The sequence below is a fragment of the Callorhinus ursinus genome, unplaced genomic scaffold, assembly GCF_003265705.2.
Source record: "Callorhinus ursinus isolate GAN/ISIS: 27379988/994484 unplaced genomic scaffold, GSC_fseal_2.0 scaffold16, whole genome shotgun sequence".
Taxonomy (NCBI): domain Eukaryota; kingdom Metazoa; phylum Chordata; class Mammalia; order Carnivora; family Otariidae; genus Callorhinus; species Callorhinus ursinus.
In genome coordinates, this window is record NW_027397078.1 from 31,129,930 (window position 1) to 31,144,210 (window position 14,281).

The 14,281-nt window shown below is 44.1% G+C and overlaps 1 protein-coding gene and 1 pseudogene across 4 annotated transcripts in view; one reads left to right on the forward strand and one right to left on the reverse strand.

Moving 5' to 3' along the window:
• Nucleotides 1-14,281, forward strand: part of CTPS2 (CTP synthase 2) — a 100,793-nt gene that overhangs the window by 35,657 nt on the left and 50,855 nt on the right. For all 4 annotated transcript variants that reach the window (XM_025857682.2, XM_025857686.2, XM_025857683.2 and 1 more), the window contains exons 11-13: nucleotides 431-525; nucleotides 2,833-2,895; nucleotides 3,001-3,044. In XM_025857682.2, the coding sequence (XP_025713467.1) occupies nucleotides 431-525; nucleotides 2,833-2,895; nucleotides 3,001-3,044 (202 nt within the window). The remainder of the gene's footprint in view (nucleotides 1-430; nucleotides 526-2,832; nucleotides 2,896-3,000; nucleotides 3,045-14,281) is intronic.
• On the reverse strand, nucleotides 7,884-9,463 carry LOC112812749 (mitochondrial fission factor pseudogene; annotated as a pseudogene).

Consider the following 14,281-nt stretch of genomic DNA (forward strand, 5'->3'; position numbering starts at 1 on the left):
TCGAAGTCAGTTGTGAAAAAGTATTGTCTCTTCTTCATAACATTGGGAGGATTTCAGGAAGAAAGTTCAGGATGTGAAATCATGTGGTCAATTCTGAAAATAGACCTCAAGCATATTCTCTAGCAAGCATGCCAAGTGTTGGACTTGGGGTCAGTAAGCCTGACTGGCTGAAAATAAGAGTTGTTTTTTTTTTTTTTGGATTTTATTTATTTGAGAGAGAGAGAGAGCATGAGGGGGGGGAGGGCCGGAGGGAGTAGCAGACTCCCTGCTGAGCAGGGAGCCCAACGTGGGACTCGATCCCGGGACTCCAGAATCACAGCCTGAGCTGAAGACAGCCGCCTAACCAACTGAGCCACCCAGGCGCCCTGAAAATAAGAGTTTTAAAAAGAAAAACGATGTCAAATTCACCCTCGTCTTGTGTTGATTGCAGTGGTGTTCTTGTGCCGGGAGGCTTCGGAATCCGAGGAACGTTGGGAAAACTCCAGGCCATTTCTTGGGCACGGGCAAAGAAGATCCCTTTCCTGGGTAAAACTCATGTTTATGCATCCTAACTATGAGTTGATTGGATTGTTGATATGTAGTAGGGGTAACACTTCATAGGGTTTGTTAACATGAAAGGTGTGAACTCAGATTTGCATATTCAGGTGCCAAATAGTCCACCACAGGGGCCAGCAAACTCTGTCCTGTTTTTGTAAATAAGATTTTATTGGAGTGACACCAATCTGTTTACATATTGTCTGTGGCTGCTTTTATGGTGCAGTGGCAGAGTTCGAGGCCTACAGCCTGCAAAGCCTAAAATCTTTACCTTTGTAGAAAAGGCTGTTGACCTGGGAGAACTTAGCACCGTTCTGGTTGGGTAGCAAGAGGCTGGGAGAAGTCGCTGTGTACACCTGCCCTTACCTTCTCCCATTTTCACCCGAATACATCTTTTCACCACTTCGAGCTAGAAGAGACCATCCTACATCACAGGAAGAGTTCTGCTAAAATTTGGTAGAGCCAGGTCTTTGTAATGTCTTTGTTCAAATTTTATTTATTTATGTGTGTATGTATTTATTTATTTATTTATAAAAGATTTTATTTATTTGTTCAAGGGAGAGAGAGCATGAGTGAGAGAGCAGTGCAGTGGGGAGGGGCAGGGGGAGAAGCAGACTCCCCACTGAACAGGGAGCCTGACGTGGGGCTCGATGTGGGGCTCGATCCCAGGACCCGGGGACCATAACCTGAGCTGAAGGCAGATGCTGAACGCACTGAGCCACCCAGGCGCCCCTTTCGTTCAAACTTTAAAGCATTGCTTCTGGACCAGTGAACCAGATGAAACGGCCCCTCAGTGGGGGAAAGGCAGCTCTGCAGCTGGGGATTCGGGCAGGGGTGGTGGTGTGGGAAGGGAAGTGGGGGGGAGGCTGTGTTTCTCACTGTGCTGGTGGGTTTATGACCGAATGGACTGGCTTCTGTGGCTTTTACAGTATCAGCAGATTGTTCATTTTCCCCACTGCCTCCTGTCCTCTGAATAGCTTCCTACACGCTCTCCACTTGGGATCCATTTTCAAAAGAGAAGCGGGGAGTAGTTAGATACCTGGATACGTTGCTTTGTTTTACCCATGTAAGCGCCTCTGGGCCGCTGTTTTCTTCTGAAGTAATCTTGTTTGGTTTTTGTCTAAACGTGGTTAGTGTTCTTCAGATAGTTTTCGCCGTATAGAATAGTTTGAAACTCTTCAGCTTTCTCTTATTTAACACAGCATCTCTTTATGTCTTAGCCATTTGGAACTTGCTGAAGTTCCTCCCCCAAAGCACTCAGCTGTTTCGTGCTCACCAACTTTTGCTCTAGTGTGCCAACTGTACTGATTGCCCTTTTCTGATGAGTCCCTTGTATACCTTAGCTATGTCTATAAAAACATCTGGAATGTTCCTTGGCATCTGTTGAGTGGAGAGAATGGGTGGATGTGGAGATGGGTGAAGGGCCCATCCCTGTGGCAGCAGCTGGGGGCTACACAGGTGTTTGTTTTCCTCCTTATTGAGGTCTCTGTTCTGTTCCATCTTGCACTCCCCTTCCCTGCTCGCCAGCATGCTCAAGCCTGCAGTGGAGATGCCAACTTCCCCCAGCTGCTGCCGTTCTCCTGCAGTGAGGTTGGAGGGCTGTTCTGCGCCTAGCAGCCTGGCACAGACTTCGCACTCCTTTGATCCCAGCCTGCTGGCTAGCCTCAGGCTGCCGTCTGAGAGGAGGGAGTATCAAGTCTCCCTCTTTTTTTTTTTTTTTTAAGATTTTATTTATTTATTTGAGACAGAGAGAATGAGAGAGAGAGAGCACATGAGAGGGGGGAGGGTCAGAGGGAGAAGCAGACTCCCCGCTGAGCGGGGAGCCCGATGTGGGACTCGATCCAGGGACTCCAGGACCATGACCTGAGCCGAAGGCAGTCGCTTAACCAACTGAGCCACCCAGGCGCCCTCAAGTCTCCCTCTTGAGTCGGGGTGTTGGTAGACGTTCTTGGAAGGAATCACGTGCTCTGGGTCAGGCCTGCATCCCACGCATACGCCTCGAGTTAGAGGCAAATTTGGAAGGAGGCAGATTTGCCTTTGGGACCTTTGCTCTGTCTTCTCTTGCCCTTTTCTGACCTCGAATTCCTTCTTCCTCAAGTCCAGGTGGTCTAATCCCCCTCCTGCCCCCGGCCACCGGTGTTCTGAGTGCAGAGGGCACAGCAGTGAACCCGGCAGGCAGTCTCGCTCTCTCCAAGCCTGCGTTCTAGAGGAAGGAGATGGGCAGTAAACAAATGAACAGGAAATACGAAGTCATACAAAATATGTTCATTTGCTTTATACATATGCTTTTTCAAACAGGAGTTTGCCTTGGGATGCAACTAGCTGTGATAGAGTTTGCAAGAAACTGCCTTAACTTGAAAGGTAGGCCTGCTATTTGCTAATACCCTTTTATTTAAAAAATTCTTATTACTTAAACTATTTTTCAGCAATACTGGTGAATTATTGACCTCATTTCCTCATCCTCAGGTGCCGGTTCCACAGAATTTGAGCCAAATGCCCGTGTTCCTGTGGTAAGTGGCTTATCTTTCTGGGTTGGGTCATTGTCATTTTTTTTTTTAAGATTTTATTTATTTATTTATTTGGCAGAGAGAGACGCAGCAAGAGAGGGAACACAAGCAGGGGGAGTGGGAGAGGGAGAAGCAGACTCCGTGCTGAGCAGGGAGCCCGATGCGGGGCTCGATCCCAGGACCCTGGGATCATGACCTGAGCCAAAGGCAGACGCTTAACGACTGAGCCACCCAGATGCCCCGGGTCATTGTCATTTTGTTTCTAGCTCTGGCCTAAACGCATAAGGGGAAATTATTGTTGTGTTTTCCTTACCACATCAGGACATTTTAAATTGGATATGATTTTATTACTATTATTACTACTGCTACTATTATTTTTATATGAAACAGCTCTGCTCTCAATAGTCCCTCTTGTCAGCTGTGCCTTGAAGAAACAGTCCCGGACTGATTTCTTTTTGCAGCAGTTCTCAAGCCTCATGTTTAGGAAAGGATTAACTGCACTGTGACAATACTTTATAACCAACCGCTCACGTAAATAAATGGGCTGTCCTGTCTCCAGACTCGTCTCCTGCCTGTCTAGTTTTCACATTGACGGTCATCTGCCTTTCTAAAACAAAGGTGACGACCTTTCTTGTGCTGCTCCTCATCTTTCACTGATTCTTTTTCCTAGAAAATATTCAGTCCAAGGTTCTTGGCTGGGACTGAAGGCCACTGTGCTCGGTCACCTGTGGCTTTGCTACAGTAGGCCCCCTTACCTGTGGGGAAGACGTGCCAAGACCCCCAGTGGATGCCAGAAAGTGTGGGTGGTACCCAACCATATATATACTCTATTTTTTCCTACCCGTCCATACCTATGATAGAGTTTAATTCATAAATGTGGCACAACAAGAGATGAACAACAATAAGTAATAATAAAATAGGGCAATTATAATTATACTCTATAATAAAAGTTATGTGAGTGTGGTCTCTCACTATCTCTCAGAATGTCTTACTGGGCTGCACTCACCCTTCTCGTGATGATGAGGGCTGTGTGGTGAGGTGAAGTGGGGGAGTGCCACAGGCACCGTGATGTAGTGGCGTCAGGCTATCCTGACCCTCCGACAGTATGAAACCATGGGTAAGGGGGGGCTACTGTAATTCAAGTTGAGGTGTCCCTGTCCCTCCCATGCTTAGGGTTTATATTTGCACACTCTGAACGGTATTTTTAGATGTATCCTGAGATTCCCTATACCTGACATGTCCCCCTTCCTGCAATCTCCCTTCCCCTGGAATGTCAATGAAACCAGTGAAGAATTTAATTAAAAAAGTAAACCAAACCGATGACTGACAACTTCCTATTCATCCTGGGAAGGCTGTCCTGATCTCCAGTCTTTCCTTGCCTCTGCCTTCTGTGCCTCGTGCCCACCTCTGTCAGAGTGCATACCTCACCCTTGTGATCGTTTTTTTTTTTAAGTTTATTTATTATCATTTTTTTTGTAATGTCAACACCCAGTGTGGGGCTCGAACTCCCAACCCCGAGATCAACAGTCGCATGTTCTTCTTACTGAACCAGCTAGGTGCCGTGTGATCACTTTTTTTTTTTTTTAAGATTTTATTTATTTGAGAGAGAAAGAGCATGAGCTGGGGCAGAGGGAGAGGGAGAAGCAGACTCCCCGCTGAGCAGGGAGCCCAATGCGGGGCTTGATTCAGGACCTTGGGATCATGACCTGAGCTCAGGGCAGACGTTCAACTGACTGAGTCACCCAGGTACCCCCCCCCGCCGCCCCGTGATCACTTTTCTTTAAACAGTTTTATTGAGATATAATTTACGTACCATAAAATTTAGCCATTTGGAAGTCCATAATTCAATGGCTTTTAGCATATTCACAGATCCCTGCCACCATCATCACAATCCATTTCGGACCATTCTCATTATGTCAGAAGAAACCTCACACCCCTTAGCTGACACCCCCAACCTACTCTCACCCCCAGCTCTAGGTAACCATTAATCTGTTCTGGGTCTCTATGGATTTGCCTATTCTGGGCATTTCATGTAAATGAAATCATACAATACGTGGCTTTTTGTGACTGACTTCTTTCACTTAGTATAATGGTGTCAAGGTTGTCTATGTTATAGCATCTATAAGTACTTTGTTTCTTTTCATTGCTGAATCATATTACATTAGATGGAACACAACACATTTTATTAATTCCTTCATCCATTGATGGACATTTCAGTTATTTCTACTTTTTGACACTTATGAATAATGCTGCTATGATCACTGGTATACAAGTTGTGCTGTGGACATATCTTTATTTCATTTGGGTATATACACCTAGGAGTGGAATTGTAAGTCGTACGGTGACTGTATGTTTAAGCTTCCGAGGAACCGTCCCACTGTTTTCTACAGCGGCTGCAACAACTTATATTCCCACCAGCAGTATATGAGGATCCCAGTTTCTTCACATCCTCAACACTTGTTTTGTCTCTCTCTCTCTCTCTTTTTTTTAAGATTTTATTTTTAAGTAATCTTTACACCCAACATGGAGCTCGAACTTACAACCCTGTGATCCAGAGTTGTGTGCTGTACTGACTGAGCCAGCCAAAGGCCCCATTATTATTTGACTTTTTGCTTATAGCCATCCCAGTGGGTGTGAAGTTGTGTCTCTCTGTGGCTTTGATTTGCATTTCCCTGATGGCTGAGGATATTGAGCTTATTGGCCACTTGTATATCATCTTTGGGGAAATGTCTATTCAGGTCCTTTGCCTGTTTTTGAGCTGGGTTATTTGTCTTTGTATTATTAGGTTGTAAGAGTTCTTTATGTATTCTAAATACAAGTCCCCCATTAGATATACAGTTTGCACTATGGGCATCTGGGGCCGGATTATTTTTTGTGGTGGGGTGCTGTCCTGTGCACTGTAGAATATTCAGGAGCATCCTTGGCCTCTACCCACTAGGTGTCAGTAGTACACTCCTCCCAACCCCCCGTTGTGACACTAAAAATTCCAGCCAAACATCCCGTGGGGGCGCGGGCAAAACCGGAGAACCGCTGATTTTAAGAAACCCACTTCCGTTCTTCTCTCCTCCATCCTGTTCCTTCCCTTCCTTTATGGTAGTCATTAATTCTATTTTTTAATAGGTTGTCTTTCTTTCTTTTTTTAACAGGTTATCTTTCCATTTAAAAATATAAGCAAACCTATATATCTACTTGTAACCCGCTCTCCTTCTTAGATAAATGGTAGCATGCTCTGCACGCTTTTTTCTTTCTTGCTTTTTTAACTTAACATTATACGCTGGAGATCACTCCGTGGAAGGATATAGAGATATTCCTCACTCTTTTTATAGCTTGCAATTCAGACCATAATGAACCATAACTTCCCAGCCAGATGGTACTTTTAAGTTCTATGCTCAGAAGACCTAATACTAGTGAAGAGTTCCTTATGAAGCTTTATTATAAACATATTTCTTGACTAATGGCTGAAATGGCTGTGCAGGCAAATCATGGGTTTTCTTTCCTAAGATAATACTTTGGGATAGGAAGTGATTTGGGGGGGCGGGGGTAGTGTGTGCTAGGAAGTGGTTTGACCAGTAGGTGCCACTGTTAGATAGCTTTGGCAAGGTTAATTCTTTGCGGCCTATTCTTTGCACTGTGTGTGTGTGTGTGTGTGTGTGTGTGTGTGTGTGTGTGTGTTTGCCCGCGTGCGCGCGGGCACACATATATGGATATCTGTTTCCTTTTTAACAAATACATTGGCTAGCATGCTTGAGACACTGTGCCCCCTGGCTTTTTTTTTTTTTTTGCCCCCTTGCTTTTTGTGCGCATCACTCCCTGTCAGTGCACAGGGAACTTCCACATGCTTCCCTGCTGTATGCATCATTTATTTAACCAGTCTCACACTGATGAATATGTGTCCATTATTTTGCAACTTTAAATCATGTTGCAAATTAGTATCCCTGTGCATATGTCCTTGCGGCCCATGCATGCGCATTTCTACGGCATGCGTTCCTAGAAGGGGAATTACTAAGTCTGAGGATCTGTGCATTTTGCATTTTGATAGCTTCTATACTCATAAGTGAGATGGGAACAATAAAACCTAATTGCTACTGAACATCTTTATGGCCTGTGATCAGTTTGTTGGAGAAAAATAGACTTAAGAGGCAGCATTTGTGCTGATGGTGAGAAGTCCTCTTATGGAGAAGGGCTAAGCGAAGAGACTCATCAGGCAGCCGATACCAGGTAGGCTGGGGAAATCAGTTAAACTTGAGCAAGTAACAATGACTTACAGTGGGTAATGGTCATTCTGGCCTTTCCAGCTAAAAAAGTAAATGATTTGGAAACCAGGAGCCTCCTTTGGGTATATTTGCTGCTAAAATCTGTTTCATAGGTGTGGAGGAGGAAAAATAATTTTTACTCCCCCCCTTCTAGGTTCTTGGCTGAGACCCCTCCGTCATAAAAGATTAACAGGACAAAAACAAAGAAAGCTTAATAACCTGTTTACCTCCTGCGTACATGGGAGAAGCCCAGGAAAACCAAATGGCCCAAACCATCATGTTAAATAACCTCTCCAGCTAAAGACAAAAGATGATGTTGGGAGTGGGGAGCAAGTTTTGGGGGGGTTACCTGGAAAAACACAGGAAACAAGGGTATGATTGTGATGCAGATTGAAATCCTTGCTTTCTACATTCATGTGAGTTTCTAGAGATTTAGTCATTCTCTTCCTGGTACAGAGTGGGAGATAACCCTTACAGATGGAGATTTGCCTTTTACCATGTAAATGTCTCTTCCATCAGTAGACACAAGGGCATCTGGGAGAGAGCTCTAAGAGGAGGTATCTCTTATACACACAAAAGGAGAAATAGATTTTTTTTCTTTAGTTGACAGTTTATTAAATATACTACATTTGTACCTTATTCTGTAGTTTTTTAAATCATTCACACAGGGACTTAGTAAAAACATACTTTATAGAAAACCATCTGCAAAACTAAAATAAAAATAAGAACACACATTTTACACACATATTAGATAAACTGCTGGAAATGTTAGGAATTACTGTAATGAAGGTGACTGGAAAACATGAAGTGCTTGACTTTATCAAATCTGACACCAGACCATGACTTCAGAAGTGTTAATGTTGAAACGTCGATGCAAAAGTGTCTATTAACAAAACTGTTCAATCTAATGGTGTTTGAGAAACAGGACAAAATAAAGTACCATTTTTCTTCTACAGATACTTTTCTAAATCCATTTCCTATGCACTCTCTCTCCCATTCAAAGAATTAATTGTGTGAGCTGATGAGGCAAAAATTGCTTTCAAAAAACAAACTAGAGCCTATTTACAAAACATGCAAAGGGAGAATTTTAAGGTGTTTGTTACTGCAGATCTGCTTAAAAGTGACTACAGCTGAGTGAGAGAAATATACCTTGACTTCTGCAAATATCAGTCCTTCCGCCCTCCTTTCTGGAAGAAATACACGTTCAGGGCATGGCCTATAAAACGGCATACAATGCAAAGACAGAAACAAATTTGCAAATTCTTTATACTTGCAGCTGTTGAGACAATATTTTTGAGAGCTGAGGTTACCTCTAGCGGCGAAACCAGAGCCAGCTGTTAAGCAGCCAGAACGCTGCAGTAATCGAACACATGACCATTTCTCTTTTAGCACGCTCTTTGTTCTCCTCTTCTAGAAGCTGTAGACGTCTATTTAGTTTGATTATCTGCCGTCTTAACGAAGCTGCATCTACAACAGTCATGTCGTCTGAAGTTCCTTCAATTGTTGTATCTATATGTGACATGCCATGCATGGAGTCAGCTCTGACCAGCTGTCCGTTTTGGCGAACAGCATTTTCACTCATAGAGCGCGCTCTTTTTAGCCTGCCAACTGCACGGATTTCTTCATTTTGAGGGGTTGGAGGAGGTCTTTCTAAATCCAGAAAATCTAGTGGTCTTTCACTTAATGTAAGTACACAAGGTGGTGTTTTTAGTGCCAGAGGTTTAAAGGGAGTTGACTGAATAAGGTCAAGATCTGCTGGTCTTGAAAATGGAATGTCTTCACTATCTCCCGCTACAACAATCCTCTCTGGAACCTGCATAATGACACTAGCGTTTGGAACTCCTTCTTGGAATCCTTGTTCCAGGTCAGCATTTGGTGGTGCTACCTTTAATTTCTCCGGGACCCTCATTTGCTGACTAATACCTTCGGTGTATTCCATTTCATACTGAATTCGACTAATCTCCGCCATCTCAGCAGCAGTGGGAGAAGGAAATGCTGCCCCACTCACTAAATGTGTACCAACTACAGCTTGCTATTTGGCACTATCTATCTGCTTCTGTGCTTCATATTAAATCCTTTAACTTGCTTCAATGTGCCTGTGCTACATTTAGAGCCACTTTGTCCCCCTGGGCCCGCTGAAGGGTCCCCGGCGAGGGCCGCCGCCCGCCGGCTTCCCGAGGCGTTCGGCTGGGCGCTCGTAGAGGCAGTTGGCCGATCGCACTGCGGCGCTGGGGCAAACCACCGGCCGGAGCGGCCGAGAAATAGATTTTTCTCTAAGAGTGAAGGTAGTAGACTCTGGGACTACCAGGAGAGAGTGAATAGAATTTATTTTATTGTGTCATTTCTCTGCTTAATCCACAAGGCGAAATAGAAGGCTCTGGGAATTTGCTGAATATTTAGGGTTCTATAGCGAGTCTGATTTTTTGGCTTGTGTTAAAGTAGGCTTACCTGCTTTCTGGACAAGGCTTACCAGGAGCACAGCTGTGGGTGACTTGCATTCTGACTCTTTATCAATCACGTGGCTGCTGCTGACACCCTTGACCTTGATTTTCAGATCTTTCCAGTTCATGTGGAGGATAGTTCATGGCATTGTGTACTTTCTATTTAGAATATTTTTGGGTTTTGAGACATATATAGGAAGAATGATCTCAATCCAATATTTAGATATGTGGATATGCTTAATTTTTAGCATTTCTTTTCTGTTTATTGAGAATAGTAACTAAAAAAACCCTGGATTTCCATAAGACACAACACTTGGAAAACAAAATCTGTCTTCCACCTTCATACACATCAGTACACACATGTATACTTGGGTAAACGTATTGGTAAGGAAAAGTGAGGAATTTGAAGCATTTTAAGCAAATGCAAATGGACATTTGAGATTGTGGTATTTGATACTATTTCAATTTTAGTTATCATAGATATGACTTCTTTTATCCCTTTTTGATCCAGGGATTTTCAAAGTCAAAATTAATTTCACATTTGACACAGTGGATTTGTGGCATAGTTACATCTAATTAAAAGTCGATTCAGGTGAAGGGTAATTTCTGTTATACATTAAGCATAATTAATGCATGACATTTTCCTACCTCTAGATGAAGCTGTTTGAAATATTTTTTCTCCCATGTTATTTTTCAACAACTTTATATGGAAGGCAAATTAAGAGGCATTAAAACAAACCCGGACAGCCATTCAGCGTAACCTTTCAGGTGACTTTTTATTACTTTGAAGACTGCTTTGCATTTAGGACATTGAGTGAGCATCTCCCAGCTAACAAAACGGTCTTATAGAAGTCCTTTGGAGCTTCGTTTGGGCTAAAGAACTTTTCTTCCCATCAAAGCAGCTGCCAAGAAGACAGCTATGGCTAAAATAGCCTTTTATGGACCAGTTTGGGAGCCTAATAGTCATTTAGTCCTGTCTCCGTGGGGGCAGTAGGTTCAGAGTTGATATTAGGCTGTTGGCCATAGAAACTGCTTTCTATCTGGAGAAAGAACAATTCTTCAGGCATGATGGCTGCTGTCTAATGGCTAGGGCATGTTCTCCACCCAAACCTCCGCCTTATGCCGGCCTACTTTTTGGAAGGAGACGGCGCGCCATGCTTGGAATGAGCCTCCATTAGTGAATCACAAGGGTAGTCTATAATTTTAACAATAAATGACTAAATGAGTACTTCAAAGCTAATGTATTTGAAGGCTTTTGTACCTTGAGCTCAAAGGGAAATGCCTTAGGAATAGGTATTTCAACCACTTGAAAGATTTTTCTGCAGTAGAAATAACTGGATGCTAGTGGAAAGAGATTATTAAAAAGAAAAAAGTCACTCTACATTTAGAGCTTGTCTCCTTAAGTGCAGTTCCAAATAGAGTGTATTACAAATGAACTGCTATGACAACCCTGCTTGCAGTTTAGTTGGGGATTTGAGACATACACTGGTGAAACATATAACCAAATATACAGGCAGTACGTGCGTTGTGCCCACATTAATGCTAGCAGGGTTGTCAACTAGGACTTCCTGCTGTGATAGAATGCTCTGTATTTGTGCCATCCAGTATGATAGCCACTAGCCACGTGGGGCTGTGGAACGCTTGAAATGTTGCTAGTGTGGCCAAGAAACTGAACGTTAAATGTTATTTAATTTTAATTGATTTAAATGTCCATGACCACCTGATCTAGTGGCCACAGTATTGCCCAGCGCAGGTAGACCTTAGATACTTAAGAATCCAGAATCTGGAAAAAATACTGTGGGTTAGAGTAAGAAGAGAAGGTTGTCAAAGCCTGGGAGACTTCATAGAGAGGAGGGGAGGCATCGGCTAGATCGGAATGTCCAAGATTTGCTCATAAAATACCGAGTGGCTTGGCTGAAGCATGCGGCTCCTGTAGAGAAGTGGAGGGAAATAAGGGAGATTGGTACGGATTTGTGGGGGGTCCTTGAGTATCAGTGTCAAAATTAATCCTGAAGGCCCTAGGGAACCAATAAGATAATACCTGTCAACTGTGACATATTATGCAAATACCGTACTCATTGCCGAAGACTTTGCAATAGAATGAGTGCTTTAGGAAGATTCAGCTGGCATGGGATCAAGAGAGCTGAGAGGGGAGAGAAGACTCCGGGCACAGCACTCGGTTGAGTCTTAAGGCAGCCTCAGTCTGCGATCTAAGGAGCTGGGTTGGAGCAGGAGTTAGAGTAGAAAGATCTGGCTGGCAGAGCAGCTTTATGGAATGATTCACTGACTGGATAGTCAAGAATCATTCATACAGCAAATAGCACTTGAACCTGTCTCATGTGCCAGGCTCTGAGCTAGACTTGGGGGTACATCAGTGAAAGACTGGAGGTCTTTCAGAAACACACATACTACATTTTGGGTGGAAAGCCAGCTACAGGGAATAAAGAGGGCACACTGGCTTCAGATCATAAAAGTCCTTGGTTGCCATGATAAGCCAAGGTCAGAAAGGGAGTAGAGGGGCGCCTGGGTGGCTCAGTTGTTAAGCATCTGCCTTCGGCTCGGGTCATGATCCCAGGGTCCTTGCCCTGGCGGAGCCTGCGGTGTAGTGAGGATTGAAGTTTTGTGGTTGACAAAGTGCTGGTACTGTTGATTCTAGAGGAAATTCAGGCGAATCCTGTTGGATGTGGGAGATGAGATCAACGTTGGAAGCTAGGCCAAGAAAGCCAACGAAGTAGACATGTACATACACCCCTACTACATACAACACTCCATACGTTTTCACCCTTCTTGAAGGTCCTCAAATGGTAATTTGTCCAAGTCAGTAAATCTTAGCCAGGTGGAGAAGGTATCTCTCCCATGGGTTTCCTGTGCATTGCCACCATTCCTTTGAGGCCTTCCCAGTTTGCCCCGCTTGCAGTGGAGGCCTCCTGCCTAGCCCCAGCCTCCACTCTGTGACCAGTCCCCACCCCTTGCAACCTCTTTATTGGTGCCACCTCATCTTCCCGCAACACATTCACATCACCTTATGACTCCTACACCTTTCTACTCCCTTTCTTTCTTTTTTTTTTTTTTAAAGATTTTATTTATTTATTTGACAGAGAGAGACACGGCGAGAGAGGGAACACAAGCAGGGGGAGTGGGAGAGGGAGAAGCAGGGGGAGTGGGAGAGGGAGAAGCAGGCTTCCCGCGGAGCAGGGAGCCCGATGCAGGGCTCGATCCCAGGACCCTGGGATCATGACCTGAGCCGAAGGCAGTCGCTTAACGACTGAGCCACCCAGGCGGCCCTCTACTCCCTTTCTGACCTTGGCCTATCATGGCAACCAAGGACTTTTATGATCTGAAGCCAGCGTGCCCTCTTTATTCCCTGTAGCTGGCTTTCCACCCAACATGTAGTATGTGTGTTTCTGAACTGCCTTGTACTTACACATGTGTTTACTTGGGGTGTTTTCTCTATCTTTTTAAAAAATATTTATTTATTTAGGTGATCTCTACACCCAACGTGGGGCTTAAACTCACAACCCCGAGATCAAGAATTGCATGCTCTTCTGACTGAGCCAGCCAGACATCCCGTGTTTTCTCTCTTTTAGATAGCCCAGTGCTGCCCCTTCCCGGCAGGTTCCCCTGAAGTCTCTTCCTACAAATCCCAGTTGGAAATACTACCTTTGCAATTAAGCCTTTCCCTGACCTGATCCCAGACTTGCTGACTTAGGATCTCAGAGGTCTAGAAATTTCTATTTCTTGTGGCATCTTTTCTTTTTTTTTTTAAGATTTTATTTATTCATTTGAGACACACACACAGAGAGAGAGAGAGAGAGAGCATGAGCAGGGGGAGAGGCAGGCTCCCTGCCAAGCCAGGAGCCCGATGTGGGCCTCGATCCCAGGACCCTGGGATCATGACCTGAGCTAAAGGCAGACGCTTAACCATCTGAGCCACCCAGGCTCCCTCTCTTATGGCATCTTGTGTAAAGCCTTGCCCATGGTAGTTGCTTTATACATGGTGGAGTTGAAAGAGATAATGTATATTTATACTGCGAGGGGCCAAATGAGAGCCAGAACATCGGCTAAAATGGGAAGCTAGCATGACCTAGATATTAGAACTCAGCAAACACCCGCAAACAAAAAATAAAACCTAAAACTATAGACTAATATTGGTTATTAATAAAGATGTAAAAATCTTAAATTTAAAAAGATTTGATTTATTTATTTGACAGAGAGGAAGAGGGAGCACAAGCAGGGGGAGGAGCAGAGGGAGAGGGAGAAGCAGGCTCCCCACTGAGCAGGGAGCCCAATGTGGGGCTTGATCCCAGGAGCCTGGGATCATGACCTGAGTCAAAGGCAGATGCTTAACCAACTGAGCCACCTAGGCACTCCAAAGATGCAAAAATCTTAAATAAAATATTAGAATGCCTAATTTAACAGCATTAAGGAATAATCAGTCATGACTGGACAACGTGTTTGTCCTGGGGATTGAATCAATTGATGCATTATATTGATCAGACAAAAGAAAGAACCCCCATATCACCATAGATGCTCAGTAGGCAATCTA